General features: G+C 51.4%; 1 protein-coding gene across 2 annotated transcripts in view; it reads right to left on the bottom strand.

The window, feature by feature from the left end:
- Positions 1-4,536: 4,536 nt before the first annotated feature.
- Positions 4,537-16,342, bottom strand: part of DPP6 (dipeptidyl peptidase like 6) — an 863,103-nt gene continuing 851,297 nt past the window's right edge. Inside the window, exons 22-26 of one of the 2 annotated variants that reach the window (XM_024249875.3) lie at positions 13,182-13,293; positions 11,196-11,254; positions 9,690-9,762; positions 9,510-9,583; positions 4,537-6,717 (exon numbers count right to left, since the gene is read on the bottom strand). In XM_024249875.3, the coding sequence (XP_024105643.2) occupies positions 6,571-6,717; positions 9,510-9,583; positions 9,690-9,762; positions 11,196-11,254; positions 13,182-13,293 (465 nt within the window). In that variant the 3' untranslated portion in view covers positions 4,537-6,570. The remainder of the gene's footprint in view (positions 6,718-9,509; positions 9,584-9,689; positions 9,763-11,195; positions 11,255-13,181; positions 13,294-16,342) is intronic. The other variant, XM_024249876.3, reaches the window with a different exon arrangement.

Here is a 16,342-nt window from a genome sequence, read left to right as displayed (position 1 = left end):
TGAGAGGGGCGCTGGGTGGAGCACAGTGGTATTCACGGCACCAAATTGGATTCAATCCCACTTAAACTTTGGACAGTGAGTATAAAAACAAAATGATGTCATTCCTAGAAAAATGAAGTTGAGTGATTTGGAAAAATTCTGTAGGGGCAATCTGCTAAAAAAAAGGAGTTGAAATAAGTTGTGGGCAAGACAACTGTAAATGACTAGGAACGCATGGAGAACTTGGAAAGGACTCGCATTCAGACGGCTTCACGACGGTCTTTCCGGCCCTGTTCCATTCATGACATTTAGGTTTTTATACTACAGTACCTATGCTTGTAGTTTACACATGGAAGCTAACAGAACTCAACTCACTGAGCTCATGAAGAGGTTGAAGATAAATGAATGTATGTCAAATGGAACATTTTAATGGATTTAAATATATTCATATCATTTTGAAAATGGTTCTCCTCTTTCCCAAACATTTTATCGTCCACCTGGCTCTGCATGGTGTTGAAAGGGCTTCCGTGAGCTTCTGAGCCAGCCTGACGGACGCACAGAGCACATTCCCACCGAGAGAATCGTGGACATGGCAGCTCTGGTCACCACCAGCATCCACCTGTTTCTTGCAGACCCCCAGACTGTGATGTGACCCAGGTGGGACCCTCCTCTCCCCTCTGATCGTGAACATGGTTCTATCTGTTGAGGCTTCTGCAGTGAACAAAACAGACAAAGATTGTGGCTTTCTGGGGTTCCCTTTACTTGGGTGGTCAGGGTGGCAGTGTGCTCATTGCTGGCACACCCACGGTGGACCAGGCCCATGCTGAGTGTGCGGCACGCACTTTCTCCTGGGGGAGGTTACAGAGTAGGGTGGCTGACCCGGCTCTTCTGTGTGTTTACGTGTCTCCTTGAACTTGTGATCACTTCCGATCCCAGTCTGGGAATCAACACAGAGCTACCTTATGGCTGTGCGTCGGGTGCTGGTAAGCCGATCAGTGAGGATTTCTAGTTCATGTCCTTTGTAGGGACATGGATGAAGCTGGAAACCATCATTCTGGGCAAAATATCGCAAGAACAGAAAACCAAACACCGCATGTTCTCACTCATAGGTGGGAATTGAACAATGAGAACACATGGGCACAGGGTGGGGAACATCACACACCGGGACCTGTCATGGGGTGGAGGTAGAGGGGAGGGATAGCATTAGGAGAAATACCTAATGTAAATGATGAGTTATTGGGTGCAGCACACCAACATGGCACACGTATACCTATGTAACAAACCTGCACGTTGTGCACAGGTACCCTAGAACTTAAAGTATAATAATTAAAAATAAAATAAAAAAAGTTGGAAAAAAAGAATTTCTAGAAAGGATCCCCGGCTGGATAGGAATTGGCAGGGCCCATACCTCTGTGGTTTTCTCAGAGCCTGGATCTTGACGCCCACGTCCACCGAGCCAGGCTCCATGTTGGCTGGAGACTGCGCTTGGGGCACCCACATGGGTGAGGACGAGCACCCCAAGGGACCATGCTAGACCCCCCCCACCCCCCAGCCCAACTCTGTGGAGAAAGGCAGCTGGCTACTCCCGGGGCCCTGAGGCCAGGACTTGTGGGTTTATCATTGAAGAAAACACAGCAGGAAAAAAGGGTGGAAGGAATGCAGGACTGTGACCGCTTCCTGCGTGGTGTTGGGCAACTTCCTTGCCTTCTCTGGGCTTCAGATTCCCTATCTGTGTAGTGTCACTGGCTGAGTTCAGATGGAGAATGACCATTTTGGAGCTTGTGGTTTGCAGAGGGGAAGCCAGGCCTTCGGGAGCAGCCCTGGAAGGCTGCCCGTCTACCTGTCTGGACCCCTGGGCAGCCCCAGCAGGGAGGTCAGTCTCCTGAGGCTCTGTCCACCTTCTCTGCCTCCCTCCTTCCCTGGCCTCAGAGTCCCCAGAGGCCCCTCAGCAACTCTTCTCTGGAATAAAAGAACACCTATTTTCTCCCTGGAATGCCAGTGTGAAAATAAACAAAGACCACCTGTGACAGACTGAATGTTATGTTTCCCCAAATTCACTGTTGAAGCCCTGAGCCCCGGTGTGATGGCTAGAGATGGAGCATCTGGGAAGTGATTAGGGTTAGAAGAGGTCATAAGTGTGGGTCCCCCATGATGGGATTCGTGCCTTGTAAGAAGAAACATCAGAGAAGTCTCTTCTCATGCTCTTGCTCCCTCTCACTCCTTCTCGCTCTGCCACATGCAGACAGAGGGAGAAGACGGCCGATAGTAAACCAGGGAGAGAACCCTCACCAGGAACCGAGTGTGCTGGTCCCATGATCTTAGACTTCTGGGCTCTAGAACTGTGAGAAATCAAGTCCTACTATTTAAGCCCCCAGTCTATGGGACTTCACTATGGTGGCTAAGGCTAAGACTGCACCAAAATGAGTGTGAGCAGAGGCTGCTTATCCAGAGCTTTCTCCAGCAAGGGGCTCACTGCTCTTACCTGCGTTCGGACGAGGGGGGTGGGTGAGCTTCACGGTGGAGAAAAGGAGGCTCCAGGGATGCTCTGGCTGGAGGCTGCTGGAGTGGGAAGCTGGAGGCGCGCAGAAGCAGGGTGTCCCAGGAGATTGGCTGTGGGTATCTGGCTTTTCCCAGTTGGTCCTCAGTTAGAAGCAGGGCTGAGAATAAGGGAAGCTGGTATTTACCACTCAAGTCCTGACCTCTGGGACCAACCGTTGCAGAGGCCATGCCTGACCCTGGGGCAGCGTCTGCAGGTGCAGGTTGGAGCCCTGCCCTGATTTATGGCCTGGCCCTTGTCCATGGGCACATCCAGGCTCTCACCAGGCGCCCGTCTCTTCCTACGAATGCGCAGCTGTGTGCCAGGAGGGAGCACCAAAAGAGCTTCTGAAAATGTCCTTCTGGGCTCTTCTGTGACAGAGGGGATTTTAATAGGGGCTTCCCGAAAGCAATCAATCCCGTAAATCACTGCTGCTGGGTGGGTTGGGTCAGGCGGGAGGGAAAGGAGCATGTTTTCAGGCCAGTGGGGATGGAGGTCCCCCCACGTGCATGTCTTTGTGAACCTGACGGCCCGTGGCCTCAGAGATGCCCCAGGCAGCCCAGGAGTTGGGCTGTGGGCCTAGAACCGGGTGCTGAGAAACCTGATGGTGCTTTGGGAATTCCATAGCTGCCTGGTTGGAAGTTCAGTATTAAAACTAACTTAGGCCAGGTGTGGTGGCTCATGCCTGTAATCCCAGCACTTTGGGAGGCCGAGGTGGGCGGATCAAGAGGTCAGGAGATCAAGACCATCCTAGCTCACATGGTGAAACTCCCGTCTCTACTAAAAATGCAAAAAATTAGCTGGGTGTGGTGGCGCTTGCCTGTAATCCCAGCTACTCGGGAGGCTGAGGCAGGAGAGTCACTTGAACCAGGGAGTCAGAAGTTGCAGTGAGCTGAGATTGCACCACTGCAATCCTGCCTGGTGACAGAGCGAGATACCATCTCAAAAAAAAAAAAAAAAAAAAAACACTAATTTAAAACGGAAATAAAAGTAGCACTCCACTGTGCCACGCATGTGCAGTTTGAACACACAGAGAAGGCTGCAGTGGGGGATTTGAGCCAGACAGGCACAGCAACCGCAGCTGCAGGGGCCTGGTGAGGCCACGCTGGCGTCTTCCCAAAGCCATTCTAGAGCTGGGGAAAGACCAAAGCTTCTCCAAGTGGGAACTGGAGTGGTCCCTGCTGGTTGTGGCCAACGCTTGTTCTCAGGGCCAGGGCTAGCTCGTCATTCCACGCTCAGTGTTTTCCAAAGTGGGAAAATGCACCTTCTTGAGCAAACCATCAACTCCTATCCACAAATCAAGCCCTGGTCCGGGGGAAGGACTCAGGGATGGAAAGCTGGGATGGGGGCCCTGGCCTCCTTCTGGGGCGAGCCCAGGGAGAGGGCCAGGGTGGCTCACAGAGATACTGTTTGGGGGGAATGAGTATGTTAGACTTAGATGGCCTCTGCTGTGTCTGGTTTTTAAAAATCTCCTTTCGCGTTTGATTCTTTCTTTCTTTTTCCTTTTTAACTCCTCCTCTCCACCCACCCCATTCTTTCCATGATTCTTGATCCAGAGGGTGACAAGAATCAGCTAATTCAGCGGGGCTGACGGGACTGATCCCCCATCTCTGAGGCAGCAGGTACTCCATGGTCGGGAAGTATTAATTAATTAATTAATTAATTAAATCAATCCCTTGGCTTTCAGGCTGGGCCATGTTTACATCGACATTGGTAATAGCAAATGAGTGGATACATTTCCAACAGATGGAGACATTTTTCTTAAGTTTTCTAGGCCAGGTATGGTGGCTCACGCCTATAATCCCAGCACTTTGGGAGGCTGAGGCAGGAGGATCACTTGAGGCCAGGGGTTCAAGACCAGCCTGGGCAACATGGCGAAACCCCATCTCTACCAAAAAAAAAAAAAAAAATTAGAGTTTTCTAGTGGACAATGCTATGGCTTCCACTGAGAATCAATTTCACTCTTGGGGTTAGGGAATAGCTCTGCGTCTCCACCCTAAGACTCCCAAGACAAAATTCAAATGTGTTTTCTTGGACTGATTTGGGGCTTTGATATATTCGACTGGTTGCGTCCTTCTCTATTACCCAGACTGCTGCGACCATGGATGCAACCTTCATTTGGTACACACCAGGCTCTTGAGGCCACGCATCCATCTTGGAGGGGCCCAGTGGGTACTCTGAAAGTCTCCTGAAGCCTAGCACACTTTCTAGGGTGCGATGGTGGAGGATGAGCAAGAAAGGAACAATCCAAGTGGTAAAATAATGTTTTATTCCATGGATGAACAGACGCTACCATGCCACATCCCCACTTCCCTCCGACCAGATGTCGTGGCCAGAGCTGGCTTCCCCTTCCAGACCTGGCTGGCTTTGTAGTCGTTCAGGCCCATTGAAATAGCAAACGCACAGTCATGTAGCACTCGGATCGGTCCTGTTTGTCAGCACATTGGTCCTTTCACAAATGGTGGTGAATCACCTTTAAAACACCCAGTGATGGAGACCTTCCAATCACCCTAACTATAACGGACGTTCAGAGCTCATGTGGATAAACCCAAAGCCCCAAACGCCAAATGCAACAGGAACGCATCTCCTCTGCTGACGGGATGCCAAGGACACCCCCGCAGGGCTGGGAGCTGGAGAAGTCAGTCCTGACATTCAGCTTGTCCACAAGCTCAAAAGGAAATGGCGGTAATGGATATATTTCAAACTAGCACTTCTAGAGTCCAGATCAGCCAGAGTGTCAGCATGCAGGCTCAACACGGGGTTAGCACTGGCGGGAGGAGGCTGGGTTGACTGCACAGAGGCCTGACACACATTGCTTCCTTTATATACAACAGAATGAAATATACACTGGGAACACCGGCCGCACATTTGGTGGGAGTGTATCTTACAAGGCTAACGTAGCACATCATCAACCTCCTGCTCGTGGCAGGAAGGTCACGGAGCCACTCCGACGATGGGAGAGGGATGCGCGCAGGCCCACAGAACCCTCAGGACTCCCGTGGCCCGAGCACACACAGCGGGCCTGCGGGTGGAGTTGACGCTTTGTCTTTTTTCTGTTTTTTTTTTTTTTTTTTTTTTTTTTTAACCAAATGTCGTGGGAAAGAGCTTGATACCGTACCAGGGAGGACAAGGATGGTTGTAAGGACAGATGTAAATAGACAGTGCACATCTTCAGCCAAGTCCTAGCACAGCTCAGTGGGAGAGAGGTTTTATTTCCGTATTTCTTTTAATGGGTACTATTGGCTGTCTTCCCCCTCAGTGTTTAGGAACGTCTCCAAGACGTCTGAAGACAACCTTGAGGAGGGAGCAGTTACTTCCGATCTGCTTCTTCATCCAAACAAGTGCAAAGTCTACACGTGGACTGGAGAAAGGAAGGCGAAACAAGGCCAAACCCAAAACAGCAAAACAACCCCATGAGGGAGACAGTGGAGCATCAGGTTAAAACCATAGAAAAATACGAGTTAATTCTATCAGGTTAACCATTAGCGTAGCTACAGTAAGACTGTACAGAAAAGGGTTTGTTTTCTTGTAGCCCCTCACCATGTTGAATGTCCTAATTACAGGAAGTAGCAAGCCCATATAGGAACACGCACTGCTAAAACAATTGTGCTGTAACTGCTGTGTCCATGGCACTGTGACATGAGACAGGGTGTGATGCTGCTAACGGGAACACAGAGGCTAGTGTGGGCGGGTCTCATGCTTCCGCTTGGTGGCTGGAATCTAGGGGCCGGTGTCCTGTGGGCTCACGTGGGCTCTGCGGTCACCATCCTTTGCTCTGTTCCTTGCGGGAGGGGCCATGGTGTGCCGGTCTCTCGGGCACCAGGTGGAGGCGCTGCTGCGGGGACAGAGTTGTCCCTGGTGACGTGGAGGCCGTGAGTGATGACCCCGGGGAAGGAGCTTGTTTCCCAAGCAAAACTGCCTTCGGCATCCGAGACACACATGCTATGGAACACCCGGCCCTGCCCCGCCCCGCGAGGGAAGAGGGAGGGCGGGGAAATCCCTCAGTTGCATCTGGTTGTAGAAAGAGCCACGTTTGTGCTTAGAGCGACCTGAGGTTAGTCCTCCTCCTCGTCCTCTTTCGCTGTGACTGTCGGCAGTTTGTCCTGGATCCTGAAGCATTCCACGAAGAAGTTGATAATGGACCGGTACAGATGCTGTTTGAGGCTGGAGCTGGTAAAGTAATGGCTTTCGTCCGGGTAAATCTGCAAGGAAGGCACGGAGAAATTACCCTCCCAGGTACACCCTCCCCATGGGACGGGAACGCACAGAAGGTGTGGAGCCTAGTGAAACCCGGGCCCCGTCCAGGGCTGGATTTTAGTTGATGAAGTGAGTTTCCTAACCATGCCACTCCTGTGGAAGTGCCTCTTCCTCCTGGGAGCTCTGCCTGGCTGTCCCAGTCAGAGGGGCGCCTCCCCTAGCGCGGACATGCACCACCCATTCATGAAGCCAACCAGCCTTCAAACACCGCCACTCCCCCCCGGTGCCTATCCCTCTCCAGGCACAGCAAATGCTCAGTGGGAACTGGGTGAAAACATGGGGAAGCTCTTCATTCAACACTCTGCAGTCCGGATCTGCTTGCTTGAATTTGCAACATGGATACAAGCTTGGGGACTACAGAGCCGCAGCCCAAGTTTTCAGGGTGTCAGGCTCTGAAAAGAAATGGAAAGAGTTTCATGCCTGTAATCCCAGTGCTTTGGGAGGCCGAGGCGGGTGGATCACTTGAGGTCAGGAGTTCGAGACCAGCCTGGCCAACATGGTGAAACACCTTCTCTACTAAAAATATAAAAATTAGCTGGGCATGGTGGGGCGCACCTGTAATCCCAGCTACTCAGGAGGCTGAGGTAGGAGAATCACTTGAACCCAGGAGGCGGAGGTTGCTGTGAGCCAAGATCGCGCCATTACACTCCTATGCTCTCTCAGTTACACTCTGAGCGTGGGAAACTCCCGTGGAAGGGCTGCATGCTGTCCTGGGTGCCCACGGGCCCACCGCACAGATTTTGCCTCCTGGCTACTCCCTGTGTGACTGTGGACGGTTAACTTGCCTGAGCCTCGGATTCCAGGTGTGTCGGGTGGGGAGGATAATCACAGACTCCAGCTCATAACACTTTGTGAGAATTAAACAATCTTATAGCCATGGTGTGCTGAGAACGAGGCCTGGAATGTGGGCTTTTTCGGTCCCAGATGCCAACAGGATGATGGCTAATTATTCTACTGCCAGTGCAGTGATGCCACCATCTCCTAGGAACACCGTGAACCATCTGTGCACGTGCAGGGATTCAAAGCCTGCATCTTATTTTTTTCTTTTCTTTTTCAGACAGGGTCTCACTCTGTCGCCCAGGCTGGAATGCCATGGTGTGACCACAGCTCACTGCAGCCTCAACTTCCTGGGCTCAACTGATTCTCCCACTTCAGCCTCCTGTGTAGCTGGGACAACAGGTACACTTCACTACGTCCGGCTATTTTCTAAAACCTTTTTGTAGAGATGGGGTCTTGCTCTGTTGCCCAGGCTGGTCTCAAACTCCTGAGCTCAAGCAATCCCCGCACCTCAGCCTCCCAAAGTGCTGGGATTACAGGTGTGAGCCACTGCATCTGGCTCAAAACCTACATCTTTTTGTGACACTAGACTGCCTCTTCCTGCCTTCTTTGTATGTTTTTGGAGGGTGAAATTCATCTTTATTTTGAAGTATTTATTAATGCTACCATTAGGCTATGATATGTCATTAAAACTTAAAGTAGTACAAGAGGGTATGGGGCAGGAAGCTTTCTCCTCCTGCCTCAGGTCCCCATCTCCCGTGCTCTTACCTGGGGCTGGGCCTGGCTCCAGATGCACAGGGTGTCTGTGAAGACCTTTGCTGTGCCCACATGCGTGTCCCACTCCCTGATACCCGTGGAGCCTGCAGTGATGCAGGCTGCTCTGTACCTGGGGGTTCAGCTGGCCCCATATCTTGGGGAGTTGCCCATGGGAGCACATACAGATAGAACTTTGGAACTTTCATGGTCAGTGTGCTTAACATTGCCATGCAGCTGCCACACTTACTATGAAAAAGTCTGAAATCTGAACGTCTTTCACAAGGAAACTCAAGTGTGGTGTAACCCCGTCCTTCTGCCCCTCTTCATCCACACTAGGGTCCAACTCCCTTCTGGCTGGAGCTCTCCCTGCCTGATCAAGCCCACAGGTGGTCCCTCCCTCCCACAGGCAGGGATGTTGGAGGCCAAGGCAGTGATCAGCCCAGGGCAAGAGCTCTTTGAGGGAGGCGGGGTGCCTGCCCGTCATTTGTTCCCAAGGAGCTCTCCCATTCATGTCGGACCTGAAGAGACCATTGGGTCATACCTGTTCCACCAAAGGAGCAGAGGGCAGGAAGAAAATGGCAGAAGTTTCCAGAGACAGCCCTGTGCATTGCTGGGAAGAGCCCAGGTTTGAGGCTGCTGGGTCAGCACTTGATGCTGTTGTGGACGGGCCATGGGTTGGTTGTGGGAAAGTGAGTTCAGTTCTGGGAAGGGTACCCCTCTTTCACTACTGCCTAGCTACAGATGCCCCCAGGACATCCTGCTAGTGCGTAGTAATGTGTGGTGTTGGTCAGAGGGAAGCAGTGGGGCAAGGCTCAGGGCCCGCCAGCACCACTCTCACCAACCCAGAACAACAGTCCCACTCCCCACACTGGGATAGCCCCAGCCACACTGCTGGGCAGGGCGGGTGCTGGCTTGGTTTTTCTCACTGCCCAGAGGAGGGAAGCAGGGCTGGGATGGGAGTACGGGGTGGTGGTTGTCCTAAAGGGATTTAAACCTGGCTGAAGTACAGAGCAGAGCTATCATTAATTATAAGAAAACGTTGAGCATGTGCTGATTTTCCAACCTGCTGGGACCCTGCTCATCACCGACCACCACAGCACAGGCGTGTCTGCTGCAGTAGAAGGTCCTGAACACCCGTCAGGTCTTTCTCCATGAAAGGAATGTCTTGCTCCAGGTTCAAAACAGAGTAACATGCGTACTGTACCTGTAAGCTGTAATTAGTCTTTCCCCTAATTAGTTGTGTAATGAGTTCTGCTGTGTGCTGGAAATGAATTTTTTCTGTTCAAAAAAAAAAAAGAGAGGAAGACATTTGTTAAAACTCATGGTGCCATCAAGGAGGAGGCTTTTACCAGATACACAGTGAATTCACGTTTTCAGTCCTTACCATCGGCAGTGGGATGAATGATCAGGAACTGCTGTTCTTCCAGTGCGGAGACTCGATGGGCTACCTTGGTCATCTGCACATGCGGGGTCAAGGGGACAGAGTTAGGGGGCTGCACTGCAGGGAGCCAGGTGTTCTGCTTGGAAACCTGACTGAGAAGGTAGGTGAAGTGTATTGAAAACACTAAGTTCCCGGAGAACCGGGATGCCTTATATCTGCAAAGAAATGCAGGGCAGATCTCAGAAGCCCAGTGGTATGGTTTGACTCTGTGTCCCCACCCAAATCTCATCTTGTAGCTCCCATAATTCCCATGAGTTGTGGGAGGGGCCCAGTGAGAGATGAATGAATCATGGGGGCGGGTCTTTCCTGTGCTGTTCTCATGATAGTGAATAAATCTCACGAGAGCTGATGACTTTATAAGGCAGAGTTTCCCTGTGCACGCTTTCTCTTTGCCTGCTGCCATTCATGTAAGATGTGACCAGCTCCTCCTTGCCTTCAGCCATGATTGTGAGGCTTCCCCAGCCACGTGGAACTGTAAGTTCTCCACTAAACCTATTTCCTTTGTAAATTGCCCAGTCTCGGGTATGTCTTTATCAGCAGAATGAAAATGGACTAATACACCACACCCAGCTTTCCCCCACATTAAATCCCTTTTTGGAAGAGGAGCGGGTAGAAGAGAAGAATAGAAAAAGGAAGAGTTTCCTCCAACTCCAGGTAGCCTCAGAGGGCCATCATTTCACCTGGAGCCTCAGGGAGCTAACTGCCTGGACAGACTCAGTTCCTTTGTCCAAGTTTCCACTCTGAAAACGCAGTGCTGCCTTGGCCGGGAGCTCTGGCCTCCCTCCCTGCTCACAGCTGGAGAAACGCCGTGTCTGACAGCTGCACCAAATCAACAGGTCTGACTCAGGAGGTCGCATCAGAGAGGCTTTCTGCTCCTCAGTCAAGAGCTCACTCTCAGGCCAGGGGTAGTGGCTCATACCTGTAATGCCAGCACTTTGGGAGGCTGAGGCAGGTGGATCACCTGAGGTCAGGAGTTCGAGACCAGCCTGACCAACACAGTGAAACCCCGTCTCTACTAAAAATACAAAAATTAGCTGGGCGTGGCCGCGTGTGCCTGTAATCCAAGCTAATGGAGCAAGACTCCATCTCAAAAAAAAAAAAAAAAAAAAGCTCACTCTCCCCCAGCAGCTGTAGGGAGAGCCAGGAGTCCTGTGCACATCAGGTATCCATGGACGCTGGGACTGACTCCGCCATCAAATATCCTTACTTTCTTCTTCATCCCTCAAGTCCTATAATGGGAAATCAGGCGGAACCCAGAGAGGCCATGTTAACCTCAATCCACGGTCTGGTGGAAGGATCCTTCGGAGGTTTCTGAGTGGGCTTTGGTGCTGGTGAGGGAGAAGGACGGGGCTGGGGAAGGCAGAGTGGGCCATACAGCCAGAGCAGGCTTGGAGACTGTGGCAGAGGCTGACTGGTCTCATCACATTCTCTAGTTCTGCCCATACATACCTCGTACGCTCTGTTGTCAAGTCCGTGGAGGCCCAAGTACCTCTCGGAAAACGCAGAGGCTGCACGGAAGCAAAGGGAGGGAGGTTATCTCTGACTTCGAGGCCCTGTGAGCGCAGCCCCCAAACTCTAGGGAGGGCCCTGGGCCGGGTGCCAGATGGGGGCTCAGGCTCATTCCCACTTGCCACTTGTGTGGCAGATTGTTGGTTTTTTAAAAACACCACCTATATCATTTGGGTCTTTACAAGGGGCATCAGACGGTACAACGGGAACCTTAACGTGTGTGAGTGCCGGTGTTGCAATTTTCATCAGCACTGCAGACCCTTAATTAAGCAAAACCCAGTTAATCTGATTCCTAAATAAATAGGATAACCTCCTCCTTCAACACTTAGGAAGAGCATGGGTGGTAAGAGAGCACATTTCCATCAAGATTTACTTATTTTTTAAAAAGTCCAGGCGCATCCCTGCCCTCGGTTCTGCATGAGGCCCTGCGGTCAGCTGGGCAACAGGAGTGTCAGGGGCTTCTCCTAGGGCTGAGGGTGGAAAGGGCTCTGCACAGTGCCCCCGGCCTGCAGGGTAAGCCTGAGGGCGCCCAGGAGACAATGAAGAGGACTGGCTGGTTTTGGGCACAGTGACCCATCAAGACACGATGGCAGCCTTTATGTGCATTTGAATCAGACAATCTGATTCAGATTTATGTGCATTTGAATCAGACAAATCTGAAACAGCATGATGAAAGAATTAAGAAAGTCTCACTCAATTTGAAGGTGGCACCCCCATTCCCGAGGGAACATTGCTCTTCCATGATTCACATTTTGGACCAGGGGAGTTCCTGTATGAGTTGAAATTTGCACTGGAGCGAGCCCGCTGTGAAGGTGTTGGGAGACTTGGCTGCACCAGCCAGGAGGCTGCTGGGCCCACCGTGGTCCCTGCCTTGCTGGGCGGTGTCTACAGGGCTTGGCCAGCACAGCAGGGCTGGGGCTAGGTGTGGCAATGGGAGCTGGACTTGTTCCTCCAACCTGCAGGGAATGTCAGGCTCTGGCAGGGCTGCGGTAGACCAGCAGCAGGAAGCCCCCTCCATTTCCACCTCACTTGCCAGCGCTGCTTAGGGTGGGGACAGCTGGAGGGAACAGCCTGGCTGCTGCGGAGCCCTGACCTGAATGCAAGTTCTCGGAGCCGCAGAAAAGACCTCTCTGTATAGTCTAAGAAATGGGTTCAGGTCACAGAGCTCAGGTTCAGAGAAAAAGGGTTGGGCGACCATAAGGAGGAGAATGCAGGGGCCTGGAACCCCCAAACACAGCAAAGCCCTTATGTGCCTGGACAGAGGTCTGGTTGCCACACCTGGGTGGGCTCATCTCCATCTGGTCCCCACAGCAGGTCACCCTGACAGCCTGACCCCATCTCTGCCTTGTGCCCATGGAGACCCATACTCTCTGAGGACAGGTGCTGGCCAGGTGCCATTTGCATGGCCAGGGAGGCAGGAAGGCAGAGCTGAGCCACGTGGACCTCGTTGAATTGCTCTATGGTAGCAATTCCCTCCCAACCAGCCCTTCCTTATCTGGTAACATCTGTGCACCAAATACCCATACCCAGGCATAGAACTCAGGGCAAGGCCCTGCTCGGATTCTTCTGGGAGCAGAGAAGGAGGGCGGCCCGGCAGGGCCTGTGGCACCTGCTCCCCTCCTGTGCACCCTGGCTTCCTTGCCCCCACTGCTGCCAGCGGAGTACTAGTTGTTTCCAACTCGTGGTCTTCTTCATTGGGATGTGATTTGTAGGCATCTGGGGATTGACCACTTTCATTCAAAACATATCACCTGAGACCCTTCCCGCTCCTTCTCTGGGTTCTTCCATCAGCCCAAGGTGGTGACTGTGGCCTGGAGGCGCCTGTGGTTAGAGGGATGGTGGTGCTGAAGGGAGGGCTGTGGGGCAACACAGGCAGGGGTTGGGGCAGGAGCGGGGCCTGGTGTTTGGTCCTGCAGGGCTATTTACCATAGAGTTTGAAGTCTGTTATTGGAGAGAGAGCGGAGCCGCAGGTGAATGTCTGGCCTTGATTTTCTCCCTTTGCTGGGAGGATGTAGGTGCTCAGGTAGCCACCGTAATCCTGGAGACAGCACAGAGAGAAGACAGTTAGGAGTCCTGGCAGTAACTCAGCATGAAGCAGCGTCGGGCAGGGAGAGGGCCCCAGAGCAGCCAGTTCCGTGCAGGTTCTCTCCTTTTACAAAATGTGTCACTTGGAAAGTTGTTCACGGGGCAGTAGACAAGAGATGAAAAGCAAACTCCCTTCCAACTCAGCATTATGTGATGTGCACCTTCTCCGCTTCTGGGCCTTGGTGTCAAGGGACGTGAGGATGAAATGCAATGGTGAATTGGAAAGGCAAGTGTGGACTGCACAGGTGTAAGGTGCTGTCCTTTAGGCTCAGTGTCTCTCTACGGCATTTCTTGCCGCCTCCCTTGTCTATTGGTGAGGCCAAGCCATTGCACACGATTCTGAGGGAGGGGCCAACAAGTGGCTTAGGGCGCAAGTCCTGGTCTGCACAGGCTCAGCACAAGGCCCACACGAGACAGACGCTCCCAGATGTTCTGTATTCAGGTAAGTCCTAGACTCTGGCCCTTCCCTACCCTTAGCGGGGATGAGGAAGCCGTACTGCAATGCAGACCTCCCTAGAGAAAAGCCCTACCTCCTTGCCTGCTCGGTGCCTTCAAGGCTGGATGCTCAGACGAGCTGCAGCCTCCAAAGGGAAGACCCTGAGGGAAACAGGGGACAGCACGGAACCGTCAGGTATGTGTGAGAGACAGAGCATGTGACAGCGTGTGTGTGAATGTGTGTGTGAGTATATGGGTGTGTGTATGTGTGATGTGTGTGTATAAACGCATGAACATGTGCATGGGTGTATGTATGTGTATAAACACATGTGTGAGCATGTGTAATCCTGTGTGTGCCTATACATGTATGTGAGAGCATGTGCATATGTGCGCATGTGTGTATGAGTATGTGTGTAAACTTGTGCAAGCCTGTGTATGTGTGATCATGTGTGCCTGTGTGTGAGCATGTTTGTATATGTGTGTATGCGTGAGCATGTATGTGTGTAAACTTGTGCAAGCCTGTGTATGTGTGATCATGTGTGCCTGTGTGTGAGCATGTGTGTATATGTGTGTATGCGTGAGCATGTATGTGTAAGAACATGTGTATGAGCCTTGTGAACATGTGTGTATGTGTGAGCATGTGTGAGCATGTGTATGTAATCGTGTATGTATGTGAGCATGTGTATGTAATCATGTGTGAGTATGTGTGTATGGGTGTGTGCGTGAGCATGTGTGCGTGTGTGTGAACATGTGAGTGTGAACGTTTGTATGTGTGAGCATGTGTATGTAATCGTGTGTGGGCATGTGTGTGTCAGCATGTGTATGTACTCGTGTGTATGTGTGTGTGAGCGTGTGTGAGCATGTGTATAGGTGAGCATGTGTGTGAGCATGTGTATGTAATCGTGTTAGCATGTATGTGTGAGCATATGTAATCGTGTGACCGTGTGTGTGTATGGGTGAGGTGTATGTAATCGTGTGTGTGAGCATATGTGTGTATGAGTAGGTGTATGTAATTGTGTGAGCATGTGTGTGTGTAGGTGTATGTAATCATGTTTGTGAGCATGTATGTGTATGTGTGAGCATGTGTGTGTGAGGTGTATGTAATGCGTATGTGTGAGCAGGTGTATGTAATCGTGTGTGTGAGCATGCGTGTGTAAGCATATATATGGGTAAACGTGTATGAGCATGTGTGTGTGAGCATGTTTATGGGTGAGCATGTGTGTGAGCATGTGTATGTAATCATGTGTGAGCATGTGTATGTGTGAGGTGTATGTAATCATGTGTGTGAGCATGTGTGTGTATGTGTGAGCAGGCGTATGTAATTGTGTGTGAGCATGTGTATGAGGTGTATGTCATGTGTGAGCATGTGTAATTGTGTGTGAGCATGTGTGTGTGTGAACAGGTGTAGATATGTGTGAGCATCTGTGTGTGAGCAGGTGTATGGGTGAGCATGTGTCTGAGCGTATGTATGGGTGAGCATGTGTGTGAGCATGTGTATGAATGTGTGAGCATGTGTATGGGTGAGCATGTGTGTGAATGTGTGAGCATGTGTGTGAGCATGTGTATGGGTGAGCATGTGTGTGAATGTGTGAGCATGTGTATGTGTGAGCGTGTGTGTGAGCATGTGTATGGATGAGCATGTGTATGAATGTGTGAGCATGTGTGTGTGAGCATGTGTATGGGTGAGCATGTGTGTGTATGGGTGAGCATGTGTGTGAGCAGGTGTATGAATGTGTGAGCATGTGTATGGGTGAGCATGTGTGTGAATGTGTGAGCATGTGTGTGAGCATGTGTATGGGTGAGCATGTGTATGGGTGAGCATGTGTGAGCATGTGTATGGGTGAGCATGTGTATGGGTGAGCATGTGTGTGAGCATGTGTGTGGGTGAGCATGTGTGTGAATGAGCATGTGTGTGAGCATGTGTGTGAGCGTGTGTGGGTGAGCATGTGTGTGAATGAGCATGTGTGTGAGCATTGTGTGAGCATGTGTGTGAGCATGTGTATGGGTGAGCATGCATGTGTATGTGAGTCTGTGAGCATGTGTGTTGGTGGGTGCATGGAGTGTAGAGAACCCAGGTACCTGACTGAGACCGTGAAGCGCAGGTCATGCCAAACTCCCCCAAGATCAACCATTTATGACCTGCACGATCGTTCCGGTGTGTTCCTTTAATAGGGCAGGGGCACCTTGTCTAATGACAATGAAAGAGGATTTTCATTTTCTGACAAATAATATTTATTGTCGGTGAACTCCACACGTCCTTACTTGTCATTCTTTGTTTTCTTTAAACCTCATTTTCCTGCAGGGCCACGCGGCCTGCTCTGGTTTAAATGAGAGACAGGCAATCTTCTGCAGGGGGGATTTTCGGTGTTGGGGATTTTCGGTATGGGGAACATAACGCACAGGTGCCCCCTTGCTCTCCAGGTCACCTCTGGGTGCAGGGCGGCTGCTGCTCCCCTGGGCTGTGTGTCCTAGGTCCTGCGATGCCTGACAAAGGCTGCAGCCAGATCACTGGGGCACATGTGAGGAGGAAATAGAATGGACAGGCCGCAACATGCCAAGCCACTAAA

The sequence above is a fragment of the Pongo abelii genome, chromosome 6 (genome assembly GCF_028885655.2).
Source record: "Pongo abelii isolate AG06213 chromosome 6, NHGRI_mPonAbe1-v2.0_pri, whole genome shotgun sequence".
NCBI lineage: Eukaryota > Metazoa > Chordata > Mammalia > Primates > Hominidae > Pongo > Pongo abelii.
This window is presented reverse-complemented; position numbering and strand designations above follow the sequence as displayed.